Source organism: Elgaria multicarinata, chromosome 3, assembly GCF_023053635.1.
Source record: "Elgaria multicarinata webbii isolate HBS135686 ecotype San Diego chromosome 3, rElgMul1.1.pri, whole genome shotgun sequence".
In the NCBI taxonomy this organism is placed as follows: domain Eukaryota; kingdom Metazoa; phylum Chordata; class Lepidosauria; order Squamata; family Anguidae; genus Elgaria; species Elgaria multicarinata.
Genome location: NC_086173.1, coordinates 144,677,446 through 144,692,670, shown reverse-complemented (window position 1 = coordinate 144,692,670; position 15,225 = coordinate 144,677,446). Strand labels below are relative to the sequence as shown.

The 15,225-nt window shown below is 44.9% G+C and overlaps 1 protein-coding gene across 1 annotated transcript; it reads left to right on the top strand.

Moving 5' to 3' along the window:
* Positions 1 to 5,401: 5,401 nt before the first annotated feature.
* LOC134395471 (zinc finger protein 660-like) lies at positions 5,402 to 13,171 on the top strand. The gene is made up of 4 exons (XM_063121634.1): positions 5,402 to 5,425; positions 7,137 to 7,263; positions 9,642 to 9,755; positions 11,898 to 13,171. Exons 1-4 carry the CDS (start codon positions 5,402 to 5,404, stop codon positions 13,169 to 13,171), a joined length of 1,539 nt encoding a protein of 512 aa, XP_062977704.1.
* The last annotated feature ends 2,054 nt before the right edge of the window (positions 13,172 to 15,225 follow it).

The following is a 15,225-nucleotide window of genomic DNA, read 5'->3' as shown; positions in this document are numbered from 1 at the left end:
TGTGCAAGCTTTTGAGATCTCCAGATCTTTTCATCACCGAAGATGTTATTTAAAAAAGCAAGTGGGGTGGGGGTCAGGGTGGAAGACTGAATCAATGCCATAGTCAGGATGTCCACATGGTCTCTGCTTTTTGTAACTTCTTACCTGATGAAGAGATCTGAAGAAGTTGAAAACTTGCACATTGTTTGCGATCTTTGAATTGGCCTATTAAAGGTATTACACCATATGGATTTTGATTTTTGTGGGGAGACAGGTTTATGGCTGCCATCTTTATTTCTGATGGACAGCTACCAGACAGGGATGGATTACAGTGGGTGCAACGTTTATTCAGACCTTCATCCCTATGCTAGGGAAAGCTGCACCTACTAAATATCTGCCTGTCACGTAGCACAAAACCTTTGTTCACAACCCAAGACAGGCTAGAAATCCAATTAATTGTGGATGGATGAATTAATGCATTCCATCCAAATATAGTCTCCAGTAGCACAATTGCAATTTATGAATACTGCCTCTTATGCCAGCCTTCCCTGTCAAGGTCAAACCCAACCTGCATATTCTTATTATTATTTCATCTGTAGTTTGCTAAGCAAATCCAGGCTATTCCTTGATCCACAGCCTTTTCATCAGAAGTAATGGCTCCCCCTGCTGGCAGTTAAAGAAATAACCACTACCTACAACCTGTCCGTTGAGGTCAGCAGGTGTGGGGGTAGACTTCAGGTTACTCGGATCTTCTTTGTTTTTTTAATTTATTTTTACTACAAACCCAAGATCCACCAATCGGGGCCCACAAGGCATATACTTGGCATTAAAGAAGGTGTACGCTTGCCTGAGCACATTTTTAGGCTAGGAATGTATTTCCAGTATCAGAAATGAAGTGATCTCACAGCCCAAACAAACAAAAGTCCATTTCTTGTTACCCCAAGCTTTCTTCATTTCAGCAGCCTCGTTTAGGTGGGGAGAGTTATCTTGCTACTGTTAAACAGTCGGCTGTCTGTAGCCCTTGTCTATCTAGATCCCAATCCAGCTTCTGCCCACCCCTGATGTAACTATCTCCACCCTGCCCACAGGGATTGCCAACTTTTTCTGCCAGGGCTCCAGTGTCTTTATCACCCTGCATGAAGAACAGAAATGCAGGAGGTGAAGTTTTCCCCGGCATACAAACACACTGGATGAAAGGGCTTGTGTTTTAACTGCAGATCCAAGCACATATAGTTATTTATTATTTAATTATTATTTAATAGATTTATATACTATATTAAAAAAATCTCTCTACTGGACGATTAAAGATTAAATACATTAAAATACATCATGATATATAATTAAAATATATAGTAATTGCTAAAATGTTTTCACAGCACGAGAATAAACACATTTAAAACAATAGTACATTTGATCATTTACTTTTCTATGACTGATTGATTGATTATTTATATCCCACCTTTTTTCCTGCAAGGAACCCAAAGCAGCGTACATAATCCTTCTCTCCATGTTATCCTCACAACAACAACCCTGTGAGGTAGGTTGAGCTGAGAGTCTGTAACCGGCCCAAAGTCACCCAGTGGGTTTCCATGGCCGAGTGGGGACTAGAACCCGGATCTCCCGACTCCAAGTCCAACACCATGTTACAAAAATTTCCAGGTGGGGTAGGCCACAGTTGCTTTGCTCTTCTAATCTACTTCATTATATTTACTAAAATGTGAAATGAAGTAGATTTGTTTGGGTTTACTCTCCCACCCTACCCGGCCTTCAAATGTGGGAAAGAGTCAAATTGCAGGAACTATATTAATCTTCAAGTTCTACAAAGGAGGAGACCGAGTCAAGGGTGGCAGCTCAACCTCACAATTTTCTCCCTAGTTCCAAATTCAGAACTGAAGAACTCACTTTGCGGGGACACTTTAGCATGATTTCACATCCCATCCCTAAACCAGACCAGACTGAGATTAAACCCTGGTCACATTATTTGGAATAACAAAGAACTGACCGGGGTGGCAGCAGGGTAGTGTGTCACAGAAGGAAGCAAAAAGTCAAACACGTGGATGTGTGTGTTGGGGGGTTGTTCCTTTGCAGACTATTCTGGATCGTTGGGGTTTGGGGGTGGAGAGCGGGCGGGAAAGGACTGGATTGTTTGTTTTTAAATGGCAGGGCAGTCTTTTTATATGTAGTGCAACGCATGCTGGCTGGGGCATTCTGGGAGTTGTAGGGCTTTTTATGTTTAAATATGCACAGCATTGCGCCCTAAATAGAGCGGGAAGTGACCACCCCACCCTTTTCTCCCCATTGCTTTCATGATGCAGGTCTGCAACGGCCCTCCTGGTTGACTCTGCTCACGGGTTAAGGCAGTGCTTAATTTCGGCACCTGCTTCCATGAGGACTAGGAACCGAGTCCAACCTACCTCAACGGTTCCTCCTCCGCCCCTAAAGCTATTGGAGGTGGCGATGATCCTACCGGCCGTTGCTTCACTCTCCGGCTATTCTCTTACCTTCGTTTGGGGAGGGAGAGGACGCCGGGCAACTCAACCGGCCACTTTGTCGATCGCCTATTGGAGAGATGGTCTGTGCCGGAGACACCTAGACGCTTACTTCCTCTTTGCCCGACTCAAGTGAAGACTTCGCGGAGGCAGCCCGAGCCAAAGGCTTGTTCAGGTGACCCGGACGCCCTGGGGGTGGCGGGGAAAGGGCAGAGAGGAGAGACCCGTTCCGTGGGGTGGGGGCACTGAGAAAACTTCCAGGTGAAAAATCTGACCAAAGGAGGAGCCGCAACCGCCTTAATTCTTTGCTCTGGGTAAAATCCAATGTAAACCCTACTTAGAGTAGACCCACGGAAATGAATGGGGCTTAAGTTAGCCATGACTAAGGGAAGTTCATTCCAGTGGGTCTATTCTAAGTAGGACTTGCGCTGAATTTCATCTGACTTCCCTGACCCTCAGCAACAGTGGTGCAGCTAGACTGGAACTTGGGGGCAAAGTCCAGCCCCCCCCCGCCCCACACACAATAAATTACCACCTAGAGAACAGCAAGGGATGACAACAACAGAGCCAAATTCTATTTATTCCGGCAGTGCAATGTGATAGTGCAATGGCTTCAGTGAGTTTAACTGCACATGCTCAAGAGTAGTTTCCTTTGTTTTAATCAGGGCTGGCAAAACCGTTTTGCTTCTCTAACATATCAGGAATGTAGAAGCAGTTGTACAATATGGAATGGTGGTTGGGATGGGAAAGAGAAATGTGAAGTTTAATTTTTGTGAAGAGACCAGAAAGCGTTGGCTATTGGGCAGTATAGAAATGAAGACATAATAAAATAGGTGTCTGCCTCATAACTGAAGTAATATATGTGGCCAACAAACACACACCCCCAATAAGATTATTACATCCACGGTCTAAAATTACGTTGCTGCACCACCGCACAGCAATTTTCAGAGGGCTTAGCTATGTTAGTCTCTTGCAACAAAAACAATGAAGATTCCTGTGCCACCTTAAAGATGAAGATGGTTATTATGGCATATTCAGCTTTGGTGGACTGCAGCCCGCTTCATCTGATAACATCAAAAAAATTATATATATATATATATATATATATATATATATATATATATATATATATATATAGTGTTGAATCCAGATTTAGTCATAGTTCGAGCAAACGCGCTGAAATCCATGGGACTTAAGTTAGTTTTGATTTTAGTGTGTCTACTCCTACATCTGACTTAATCTGGCTCCAACCCATGTATACGACTGCCAATTTAGGATTACTCTTTGTGCATCTGAGCTCTAGTCCAGGAAAAGCTTATGCTATAAGTGTGTTAGCATTAACGATGCCATTAGACCCTTTGTTTTTGGCCCTCACAAAGTCTCATGAGGTTAAAGATGTGGGAAGACGTTGAAATTGGACAGAAAGCAGGATCCTTGATTGGAAAGTAAATCCTGTTGACTTTAGCATCCAGATGACCCTGCCAGATTTCACAACCTTCCTGCGATGCTTGGAAATAACCATTCAATTTAAAAACTATGCCAAGTCCATTGCAAATTAATGGTATGCGCCATTGAATCATCACTGATTCATCACTAGTCCATCTACCTGGGGGGTGGGATGGGGTGGGGCTCTCAAATCGAAGTTTCTAGAAGTAAAAACAAAACACAATGGAACTTGGTGGGGTGGCGGATTTAAGTTTACTGAACATACATTTGTTACCCATGATGAACATGTTGGAAAGTTTTCCTTTCTCTCCCTTCCTCATTCAGTCATGTGTGATTTAAAAAGTAGATCTTTTCCTGGTCCCAAGTGCATGTAGAAGTGGCGCAACGCTTCTAAACGGGCAGTGCTCTTGAGCGCACCACTGTATATAATTGCTGTTTTAGTAGTTCTTGTAGATGAATTGATCTGTAGTAGCTGTTGTGGATTAATTGGTCTTGAATAACAGTTCAGGTAGGTGGTCTTCACCTAGTCTGAATAATTAATACCCTAACAGTGCAATCCTAGCCATGTCTACTCAGAAGTAAGATCCATTGAGTTTAATGGGTTTCCTCCCAGAAAAGTAGGTATAGGATCATATTGAACTCAATGGGGCTTACTTCTGAGTAGAGACGCATAAGAGTGTGCTGTTACTACCTTTGTCTTTCCCTTCCCTTCAGTCAAAATTTAAACTGTAAGCTACAACCCTATACCCACTTACCCAGACTGGGAGTGAGCCCCATTGACTTCCACGGGGCTTACTTCTGAGTAGCCATATACAGGATTGCTCTATAAGCTCATTGCTGAAGGAACCTTTTTCCATTATTAAAGCTGCAATCCCATATGCATTTACCAGGGAGTAAGTCCAGTTGTACGCAGTGGGACTTACTTCTGTAAAGATATGTATAGGACTGCACTGTTATTCAGTAAAATGCCAAGTACATTGATGGCATTGGTACATAAGTTGTTATTAAATAATAGAGCCATCCCAGATATCCTAAGAAGCTGAGGTCTGTAAATAAGGAAGTCTTGGCAAATTTATCTTGGCAAGATTTCCTTTGGCAAAATATTAGCCCCAGTTGTTAATTGAGTTAGTTTTTTTTATAAGCATTCTGCTCTACTTTCAAATTCACAAACTTAAACAAAAAAATCAGATGGGATAGTGGTAAAAAGGTATTAGTGAAGATCTGTTTTGTTTAGTTCAGTTTTATCTGACTTGTTTTCTTGCTACTTTGTATATATTATATTTATTTAATTTGTACACTGCCCAGAGAGCTTTGGCTATTGGACAGCTTTAAAAATGCAGCTAATAAAATCAATCTATCAATCAATGATCTGGTATCTCCACTTTTTTGTTTTGTTTTTTAAAGCTGAGTCCAAGGTGGTAGAATAACCTTCAGTTTCTCCAGGTCATCTTGATTAATCCCAGCTTTGGGGAGGAGGAAAACCAGACATGGCTGCTGAAGAGTACCTTCAGGTGAGACAAGATGCAGGGTGGATCAAGGCTTTTGTGTATTGTGGGTACAGAAAGGAAGGGGAGGGCTGAGCAGACAAAGCAATGGAGGAGACCTGCTTGTCTGACCTTAACCCGTTTTCATCTACATGCAACCTAGGGGTTGAGCGTTATGACACAAGAACGTTAACTTGGAGCTATCTCAGAAGCTGTGCCAGCACAACCAGGGGAGGCTTACAGTGCACTCCTATGAAGCCCCCAGAATAAAGCACTGACTTCTGAATAAAGACCTTGTACAGTCTATTTTGCAGTGGGGCCCCTATGGAATCCAATGGGACTTAATCCCAGGGAAGAGTGTATCTGGGATTGCAACCCCTTCCAACTCTACTCTACTATTCTGTGATTCTATAGGTATGCTTTAGGGTGGATTCCTGCATTGAGCAGGGGGTTGGACTCGATGACCTTATAGGCCCCTTCCAACTCTACTAGTCTATGATTCAATGAACATACGGCTGCAATCCTCTCCCATCAAGGGTCGGCAATCTGGTGGCCTTCAGATGTTTTGGACTACAACTCCCATAAGCTCTGGTCAACATGGCCAATGATTCTGTGAGTTGTAGTCAAAAAATACCCGGACTTCTCTGGAGTTGCACTGCAAGACAAATTACATCTTTATTCAGGAGCGAGTCCTTCATGAGTCCAAGAGTTAGTCTCCAAGAGCATTTTTTCAGATATTCAATGAGCAACGGTGTGTGTGGATCACAATTATGCTCACTTTCCCTGCTCCCAACTGCCCCGTGTTTTAACTGCAGATCCAAGCACATATAGTTATTTTTTATTTAATAGATTTATATACCACACTATATTTAAAAAATCTCTCTCTACTGGGCGATTAAAGATTAAATACATTAAAATACATCATGATATATAATTAAAATATATAGTAATTGCTAAAACGTTTACATAAAACATTGATAAAAACCTTAAAACCAATATTTACAATGCCATGCATAATTAGAAAGCAAACCGGACAGCACACTCACTCAGGGAAGGCCTGAGTAAAGAGAAGGGCCTTTAATTGGCACCTAAACCATACTACCGTTGGTGCCTCCCAAGCACCAAGGGAGAGGGCATTCCATGAGGTGGGTGCCACCACGGAGAAGGCCCCCCACTTCTGCATTACTGCAAGATGGCGATCTGCAGGTCATGGTACAACCAGCAAGGCCTCCTCCTCCAATGATCTTAGGGATCCCACAGCTCTGTATTGGGGAAGGCGACGGGCAGGGCAGTTGTATGCGTGTATCCTCTCCACATCATCAGGAACCCCGCAAAAGATGACTTTCTGATCATGCGTACAGAGGGGCCAAACACATTATTTTAAATACAGCAACTATGTTGTCTTTTCCTCTCTTTTTTTTTTAACTCTAGAGTAGACACAGGAGCCTAATCCTGTCTTAAAGCCCCTCCCCTGACTCTGTTTTGCATCCTTTTTCATTCTGGGTAAAACGAACACGCACTGCGCAGGGCAATGATAGGCTCTGACCTTGAACAATACGCCTGAACACTTGGAACACAGCTGCAGTGTTTACAGCTGTACATGCAGGACAAATGTCAAAACCATGAAAGACAGATCTGGGCTATGGGTATTCTCTCCCCCCCCCCCCATATTTTTAATTTTTATTTTAGGCTGCACACATGCTGATTTTGGGTAGGGGGGTCATTCTTGCTGCTTTAGGAGCCAGCGATTTTTGAAGAGGTGTCCGTGAGTCTCATCGAGGAAAAGGAGTTCACGTTGGACCCTTACCTGTTCGCCCTCAATGGGAATAACATCCAGCAGTATTGCACCATGCTGTCCTGGTTAGGTAAGGCTCGAATCTGCTGCTGCTATTGATTAAATCTTTACCCTGTCTTTTTTCCAGCCAAAACAAGATTGTATGTGTCACACCATCCCTAAAGGTTAAGCATTGCACCCTAGAGGCTAAGCATGGCTTTGCCCACAGCTACCCCGTAAGCTTCACAACTAAGCAGGGATTTGGACCTGGCTTTTTAAACATCCAAAGTTCACATTCGTCTAGTCCTGATGTTCTCAAATAGGCTGGGAGGGGGAGGGGGGAAGCCCCAACTGGGAGGGGCAGAATAACTGGAAGGATATGTATGGAATTCTAGGAAGGGAGGGGATCTTCCATCCCACCTGCAACAAAGTAAAAGAAGCTGCAGAAAACAGGCATGCAGGCTAATACTAGGCGTGCATCCTCAAAAGAAGGACCTCTTGAGAAAAAAACGCACCTTACTTTGAGTAAATCTGCCTGGGATTGCAGCCATAGCCACTAGATCAAAGGGTGTGTAGAATCCAAATCGACACATCCAAGTAGAATTGATAATGAGCCTCAAAGAAGCATCTCTGAGCAGAAAGATGGAGTTATTTTCTGGTACTCTTGCTGACTATACCATTATAGATAGGAACATAAGAAGAGCCCTGCTGGATCAACCCAACAGCCTATCTCAGGGGTGGCCAAGGTGTCCTCTTTTTGCAGAAGGCAGGCCTCTATTTGAAGGTCTGTCCAGTCCAAATCTGATGTAAAGATAAAGAACCATCAAAAGGGAGGCCTGGGCCTTGAAGCTGCCCGTCCACAGCACCTGGACAGCAGAGTGAGGACAGCCCACAGGTCAGTCTTCCACACCATGGAGAGCTGTACTGCATTTCTGTTTAAATTATAATAATTATTTCTAAATTTGCATCTGTACATATAAAGTCACATGTGCAAATTTTACTCTTTTTTTGGTAATACATGTACCTTTTTTTGGCAATTCATAAGCAGCCCACCTTATAGGTGGGGATCTTGTGGCCCTCCACCTATTGTTGGACTCCAATGCCTATCAGCCCCAGGCAACATCAACCATGGTCAGGGATGTTAGGAGCTGTAGTCCAACGACATCTGGAGGTCCATAGGTTTCCCACGCTTGACCTATCTGACCCAGCAGCCTGGGTAGAATCCAACATAAGTCCTACTTAGAGTAGGCCCATTGAAATGAATGGTACTTAAGTCCCATTTATTTTAATGGGCCTACTCTAAGTAGGACTTATGTTGAATTCTCCTTGCTGTTTCCCACAGTGGCCAACCAGATGCCTCTGGGAAGCCCACAAGCAGGTCACAAGGAATGATGGGAGGTGTTGGCTAACAGATATGGAGGGCAGCAAATTCCCCACCCATGCGTTAAGCACAGCCTGTGTTCCCTTGACGTATAGGAGAAATCCTGCTGCAGGCCTGCATTAGGAACCCTGCCAGCGTGATGTACAGGACTTGCTAATAAATCACAATCTCTCAACAGAAGTGTGGCATTTCAGTTCAGTATGTGAGGTTCAAGAGCTAACATGGGGAAGCCATGGTGGGGTTAAACAGGCTCCACACACACTTCTAAGTCAGAAGATCCAGTCACAGATTTCCTGCCTCACATTTATGCTGGCCCAGCATTCATCTTTGTCAACTTGAGCTGTGGTAGTGAGGCAGTCATGGGGTATTGCCTTGGCCTTCAAAATGGCTGCCTTGCAGCTTTATGTAGCACCCAAAATGGAGAATGCTGCTGCACGAAAATCACACCTGGTAGACAGGCAGGTGTGGCCTTGGGAATGACCACAAGGGCCTGTGGGCTTGGGTAAATTTGCTGCAGTAGCTCATTTCTCCTTGAGAGATTATATAATTTATCTTCTTGGCCAGAGGAGGCTGCCTTTCTACTGGGTCAGACCATTAATCCATCTGTTCTCCTCTGACTCACAGTGTCTCTCCTAGGTCTCAGGCAGAGAAGGGACTTTCCCATCACCGATTACCTGACTGCTTCAGGGCATAAGCCTATACATGTTTGGACAGAAAAAAGTCCCACAACTCTCAGCATGCACCAGCCAGCCATGCTGGGAGATGTGGGACATTTTTCTGTCTGAACATGAATAGGACTGCACCCAAACTCTGCTTTCCTCAACCTGGTGTCCTCCAGATGTGTTGGATTATAACTCCCATCATCTACAACCAGCATGGCCATTGACCTGGCTGTGGATGATGGGGCTTGTAATCCAAGACATGTTGGGACCCCAGGTTGACTTAACTGGGGGTTGAACTCTTCTTTCTGCGTGCAAAGCATATGCTGTGGCACTGAGCTATGGAGCCCTTCAATGGGCAGTGAGCTTGGCTTCATTTTAATTTTTTTCTTTTCCCCTTCCTCCCTCTTTCATTCTCTGGCTGAACAGAATTGCAGAATCCCAAGCCTGAAATGTTCTTGGAGTCAGAACAAGGCTTCACGATGCCACTCTCGCTGGTCCAAATTGCTGAGGAATTTGAGGTTTTGCCATGCTCGAACCCAGGTGAGGATTTGCACATTTATCCTCAAAGCAAGACCAGAAAGGAGGTCATGGGTAGCCCAATTTGACAGGCGAGATCAGCGGGGTGTGAATAGGTGGAGATGCTTAGCCCTGCTTGCTGAGAGCAAAGACAAATAGTCAAAAAGTCTGTCCTCTCAGTACTATCTTACCTGAGGACAGGGTGGATAAAAGTCAATGATTTCTATATATGTATCTCAGATTTTTTTTAAAAAAAATTAAATCGGATTTTTTTTAATAAAATGCTTTTTGAGGGAAAATCTATCTAAAGATAGTTTTCTATTTAAGGTTATTGTCCAAAGGTTATTCATCATGAAATAAGGATTAGTTTTTAATTATGTAGCATGAGGCTGTATATTCTTGCAATGTTAAATTTTTTTGGTAAATGAATTCCATTAATCCATTCACAATGTCATGCTCTTCCAGAGGTTTCTGTAAGATTATTGGGCAATTTTTCTATCGATACTACCACAGATGCTTGGTTTTACAGTTATCAAAACTGAATTTGTGTCTGCAGAGATCACAATCCCAGTGTTCCTTTGCAAATCTATGTACACAGAATCAACCCCGTACCTCTTAAGTGCTAAATTTCAAAAAAAATAATAATCAATGAATAGATTGTTGGGAGTGGAACAGATCTGCACAAGAAACTAAGATTAAAGCTGATCTGAAAAGTTATTATTCTAAAAATGAAAACTTCATCTGGTTGGAAATATTAAGATTATACCAGCAAGAATGAGTCTTTGGTAACTCTGAGTTGTGTAAAATATAGCGAGGAAGAGTGCACTTTTGGGGGGGGGGGTCACATGATTAAATCGAGTCTTTCTGAACTGCCCAGAGAGCTTTGGCTATTGGGCGGTATAAAAATGTAATAAATAAAAAAATGGTGATTTAAATCGTGATTTAAATCATGATCTAAATCAAATTGATTTAAATCAAATCCACCCTGCCTGAGGATGTTTTGGAGTTGCACGTTTGAACTTTTTCTTATTTATTTATTTATTTATTTATTTATTTATTACATTTTTATCCTGAACACCCTGCACCTGAAAAGATAGCAAGTCAGCAGGATGCATGAGCCCATTTCCCTGATGACATACAGTGCTGGTTTATATTGAGTCATACCATCGGCCCATCTAGCCCACTTCTGCCTACCCTCTCTTTAGGGATCCTGTTATGTGTGATCTTTTAACTGGAGACATAATTTATTTACTACATTTCTATATTGCCCCATAGCTGAAATTCTCTGGGCAGTTTACAAAGATTAAAAACCATTAAAAAATACCAAATGCAAAGTTTTAAAAACTGTTTATATAAAAACATATAGACCGTACACACAGAGACAGCATATATCTAGAAACAACTTTAAGCAGCCGACAATAAGACAAATCCAGGACCTAATTAAAACTCAGCCTATGCTGAGAAAAGAGGTCTTGACCTGGCGCCGAAAAGATAGCAATGTTGGCGCCTGGTGGGGGAAATCATTCCATAACTGAGGAGCCACCACCAAGAAGGCCCTCTCCCTTGTTGCTGCCTTCTGCGTCTTCCTCGGAGGAGGCACCTGCAGGAGGACCTTAGGTGCTGAATGCACTGTATGGGTAGGCTCATATCAGGGAGTGCAACTAGGGGCCTCCTGCATACAAAACATGACCTCTGCCTCTGAGCTACTGTCATTTCCCAAACAGTTGTGGGGTTTGAACCCACATGACAAGTTGGGAGGTCAGACCATGAGTGAGTTCCCTTAGACCTCTCACTCATCCACCGCACATAGTCCATTGGGTATGAAGTCAGGGGAGATTAGTAGGCCGAGAGGCAATTATACGTCTGACCCTTGCTGTGGGGCAGCTCCCCCACTCAGAGGAAAGGGGTAGACAGACCCCTCCCTTGGGTGGAAGCAGGGGCTGAGCTAGGCGTGCCGGCAGGCACAGTATATCCAATTCTGACAGCTGTGTGAATTTGCTCAAAGGCTTCAATGTATCAAGCTATGGGTCATTTCGTTAGTTTTAAAATAAAATGTGTCTGATCATTAAATCTGCTCTTTTGCATGATTCATGCCAAAGGCTGGATTGTAGATCCACTTTCAAAAGTCGGTCGTGACCCCTGCTTTTTCTCTTATTTTCCAAGCAGATGATGAGGTAACGCAAACGGAACAGTTTGAGCCCCCATGGCAGGAAAGCACTCTGCCACTGGTACGGCTGCAGTATGATTTCGTGTTAGAATCGGAAGGAGGCGTCCTCCAGAGAAAACCCTCCAGCGGCTTGACCCATCTGCAGGCAAGGAACTACGAGTCTGTTTCCCAGGGGGGAAGCCTCCGTATGTCTCCTGGGCTACCCAAAGGCCATCCAGACGAGGAAGGGCTGATGGGAGATTTAGATGCAGTGGTTCCGCAGGAAGAAAGCTCTCGGCAGCCAATGTCGATGTTCTTTACTGTGGTGGAACACACGGAAGGGATCGTTCCCCAGGGACCTGAGCAGAGCAGTACCCAGGACGTCAGCCAATTCATCCCGCTGCCAGGAAGCAATTCAAGAAAGGACGGGCGTTGCTGTGATCGTGGTATTGGGGAAACCGTGACCACGCAGGTCCACACCGGTGTGAAAAGTTACCCCAACTGCAACGTTGGGGAACGTTTTCCCAAGCCGTTGCGGATTCATAAGGAAGTTCCCTCTTTGTGTCCCAACTGCGGAAGGAAACTTAGTCTGAACCTAAACTCCTTTACCCATCAGCTGCCCCCCTCCCAAGAGAAGCCCTCCCAATGTCCCGACTGTGGCCACCGCTTTAGTTGCAGCGCAAGCATTGTTTCTGGACACCCAATTGACCCCGTGGATGAGTGGGAGGGACTCTTCAGGCAGCTTAGCCTGGGGCCCCTTCCCAGCCAGACAGGCAGCCAGGTCGAGAAACCCTTCAAATGCCCTGATTGTGGGAAAGGCTTCAGCCACCGATCAAGCATCCCCAGGCACCAAAGGCTCCACAGGAAAGAAAACTCCTCTCCGAATTTTGGCCAAGACCGACATTCCGGTCCAGGCCTGAGCCACCTTCCCCACCTGAAGACCAAACCCATTCAACTCCCCAATGGTGGGATCTCAGTCGGCAGCAGTGCCCAAAAGCCGAGCCACCTCCCCGACCAGAATTCTTCAAACCCGCATGGCATCGGTGAGCAAGTCCCCTGCCTGGCTTCAGAGCCTGGTAAGGATCAGGCCCCTGCGGAGAAGCCCTTTCTCTGCTCCCTCTGTGGGAAGCGGTTCGTAGTGAAGGCGACCATGATCAGACACCAGATGCTGCACTCGGAGGATCGGCCCTTCAAGTGTCTCTCCTGTGACAAAAGCTACATTCAGAAGAGCCACTTGAAGAGGCATGAGCAGCAGAAGCATGCCATGAGTCAGGAAGCAGGGAGCCACTTTTGATCTCGCATCAGAGGTAAGAGCTGCCTCCTGCCCTTGTTCTATCTAAGAACGTAAGCAGAGCCCTGCTGGATCACATAGTGGCCCACCAGGAATCCACAAGCAGTACACAGGTGCAACAGCCCCCTCCCACCCATGTTCCCCAGCAACTGGTGTACATTTACTGCCTCTGCTACTGGAGGTAGCACATAGCCATCAGGACTAGTGGCCATTGATAGCCTTCTCCTCCAGGAATATATCCACCCCCTTTTAAAGCCATCCAAATTGGTGGCCATCATTACATCTTGTGGTAGCGAATGTCATAGTTTGACAATGCACTGTGTGAAGTACTACTTTTATCTGTCCTGAAACTCCCACCAATCGGCTTCATGGGATGACCCCGAGTTCTAGTATGATGAGTGAGGGAGAGAAATGTCCACACTACGCATGATTTTGGACACCTCTATCACTTCTCCCCTCACTTGCCTTGTCTCTAAGCCAGTGGTCTTCAACTGGTCCAGACCTGTGACCCACCTTGGACTCCCAACCTGCAACCTGGGACCCACTTTCACAATTGCCCAACATGGTGGCAACAGCTTTGCCGTGATCCATCCGGATGGATCTCGCGATCCGCTTTTGAGTACCTGCCCATGTTCCTCTTTTTCAGGATTAGCCTAGAGGATGTGGGTGCCCTAAACAGAGGTGACCTTAGCCTGTGGCAGCCCTAGGGAGGCCCTGGGTCCTATTTTACAGAGGACAGCCCTAAGTTTGAAGGGCTGTCAGAGGACCAGTGGCAATTTTTGAAGTGCAGGCACTGATGATACTTTTAAATATAAACATGAATATTTCATACAAAGTTTAAAATGATAGCTTAGCAACAGTTTACCATACACACATAGTTGCAATATTGATTTCCCCCCAAAGCTATACAAATGTACAATACCTGTTTAGCCTCTATAATGCCTCTATTGTTTTAATTATTGTTATATTGAAATGTGCAATATATTTTTATTTGCATAATTTTCCTTAAGCCTCTTCTGTTTTGTTTAAGGGTGGTTAAGGATGAACCAGTTTTACTGGTGTTGGTCACCTGGTCATGGTGATATGTATTGCAGTTCTATTTAAATTTCAATAATAAGTACTAAATTATCAAAGCAAATTTTATGCAAATCAGTTTCCACTTTTGGGGGGAGGGGGTGATGCATATCCTCTTTTTGAGCAATGGGGAAGTCCACATACCCCCAGCCAGTCCTTTCCAGAGCTGGTGACCTTGCTGGTGGTGCCCTTGAATCTGCACTCATTATTTTGTTAGTGTGGAAAGAGGCCACCCTCTCCCACCCTTCCTTAGTGCCCTCCGTATGGAGTGGGCCACTGTCTGCAGCAGGGAAGCACCTCCTCTGTCCATGGAGGCTCTCCCTATGATTTAGAGCCCTGGGAAATCTGAGTTCTAAATCGCATCAAGAGCTTCCACAGACAGAGAAAGTGCTTCCCTCTGCAAACAGTCACCCTCAACGCATGGATGGAGTGGGGTGGGGCTAGTGCGCTCATCCCTGCTCTCTCTAGAGCCTACATCAGGGAACATGTGGCCCCCAGATGTTGCCAGACTGGACCTCTCATCATCCCTCACTAAAAGAAACTGCAGTCCTACAATATTTGGAGAGCCTCTGCTTCCCCATCCCTGACCTACATGTTTTAAGAACTCCTGAGGAGGCTTTCTCTTCCAGGGTGCCCTGGAAATGGTTGGGAAGGATGCAGCCTCCACTTCCTCCCTGTCCGCTTGGGGCCAAAACAGAAAGGTGCGCTTCTGTTGGCAGCTGGTTGGCCACTGTGTGAACAGAATGCTGGACTAGGTGGACTCTTGGACTGGTCCAGCAGGGCTCTCCTTTTCTCCTGCACTCTGGTCAGTGAGAGAAACGGCTTTGCTCTTCCTCTGAGATCTTCTTCCTGTCATAGCTGGGAGTTTCATACCTGCAGCCAAGAGGGTTCCTCTTCCCACACCATCACCTTTTTTGTTCTTTCTGTTTTTTTTTGCAGAAGACGATGCAGCCACTGAAACGAATGATACAATGCTCTCCAAA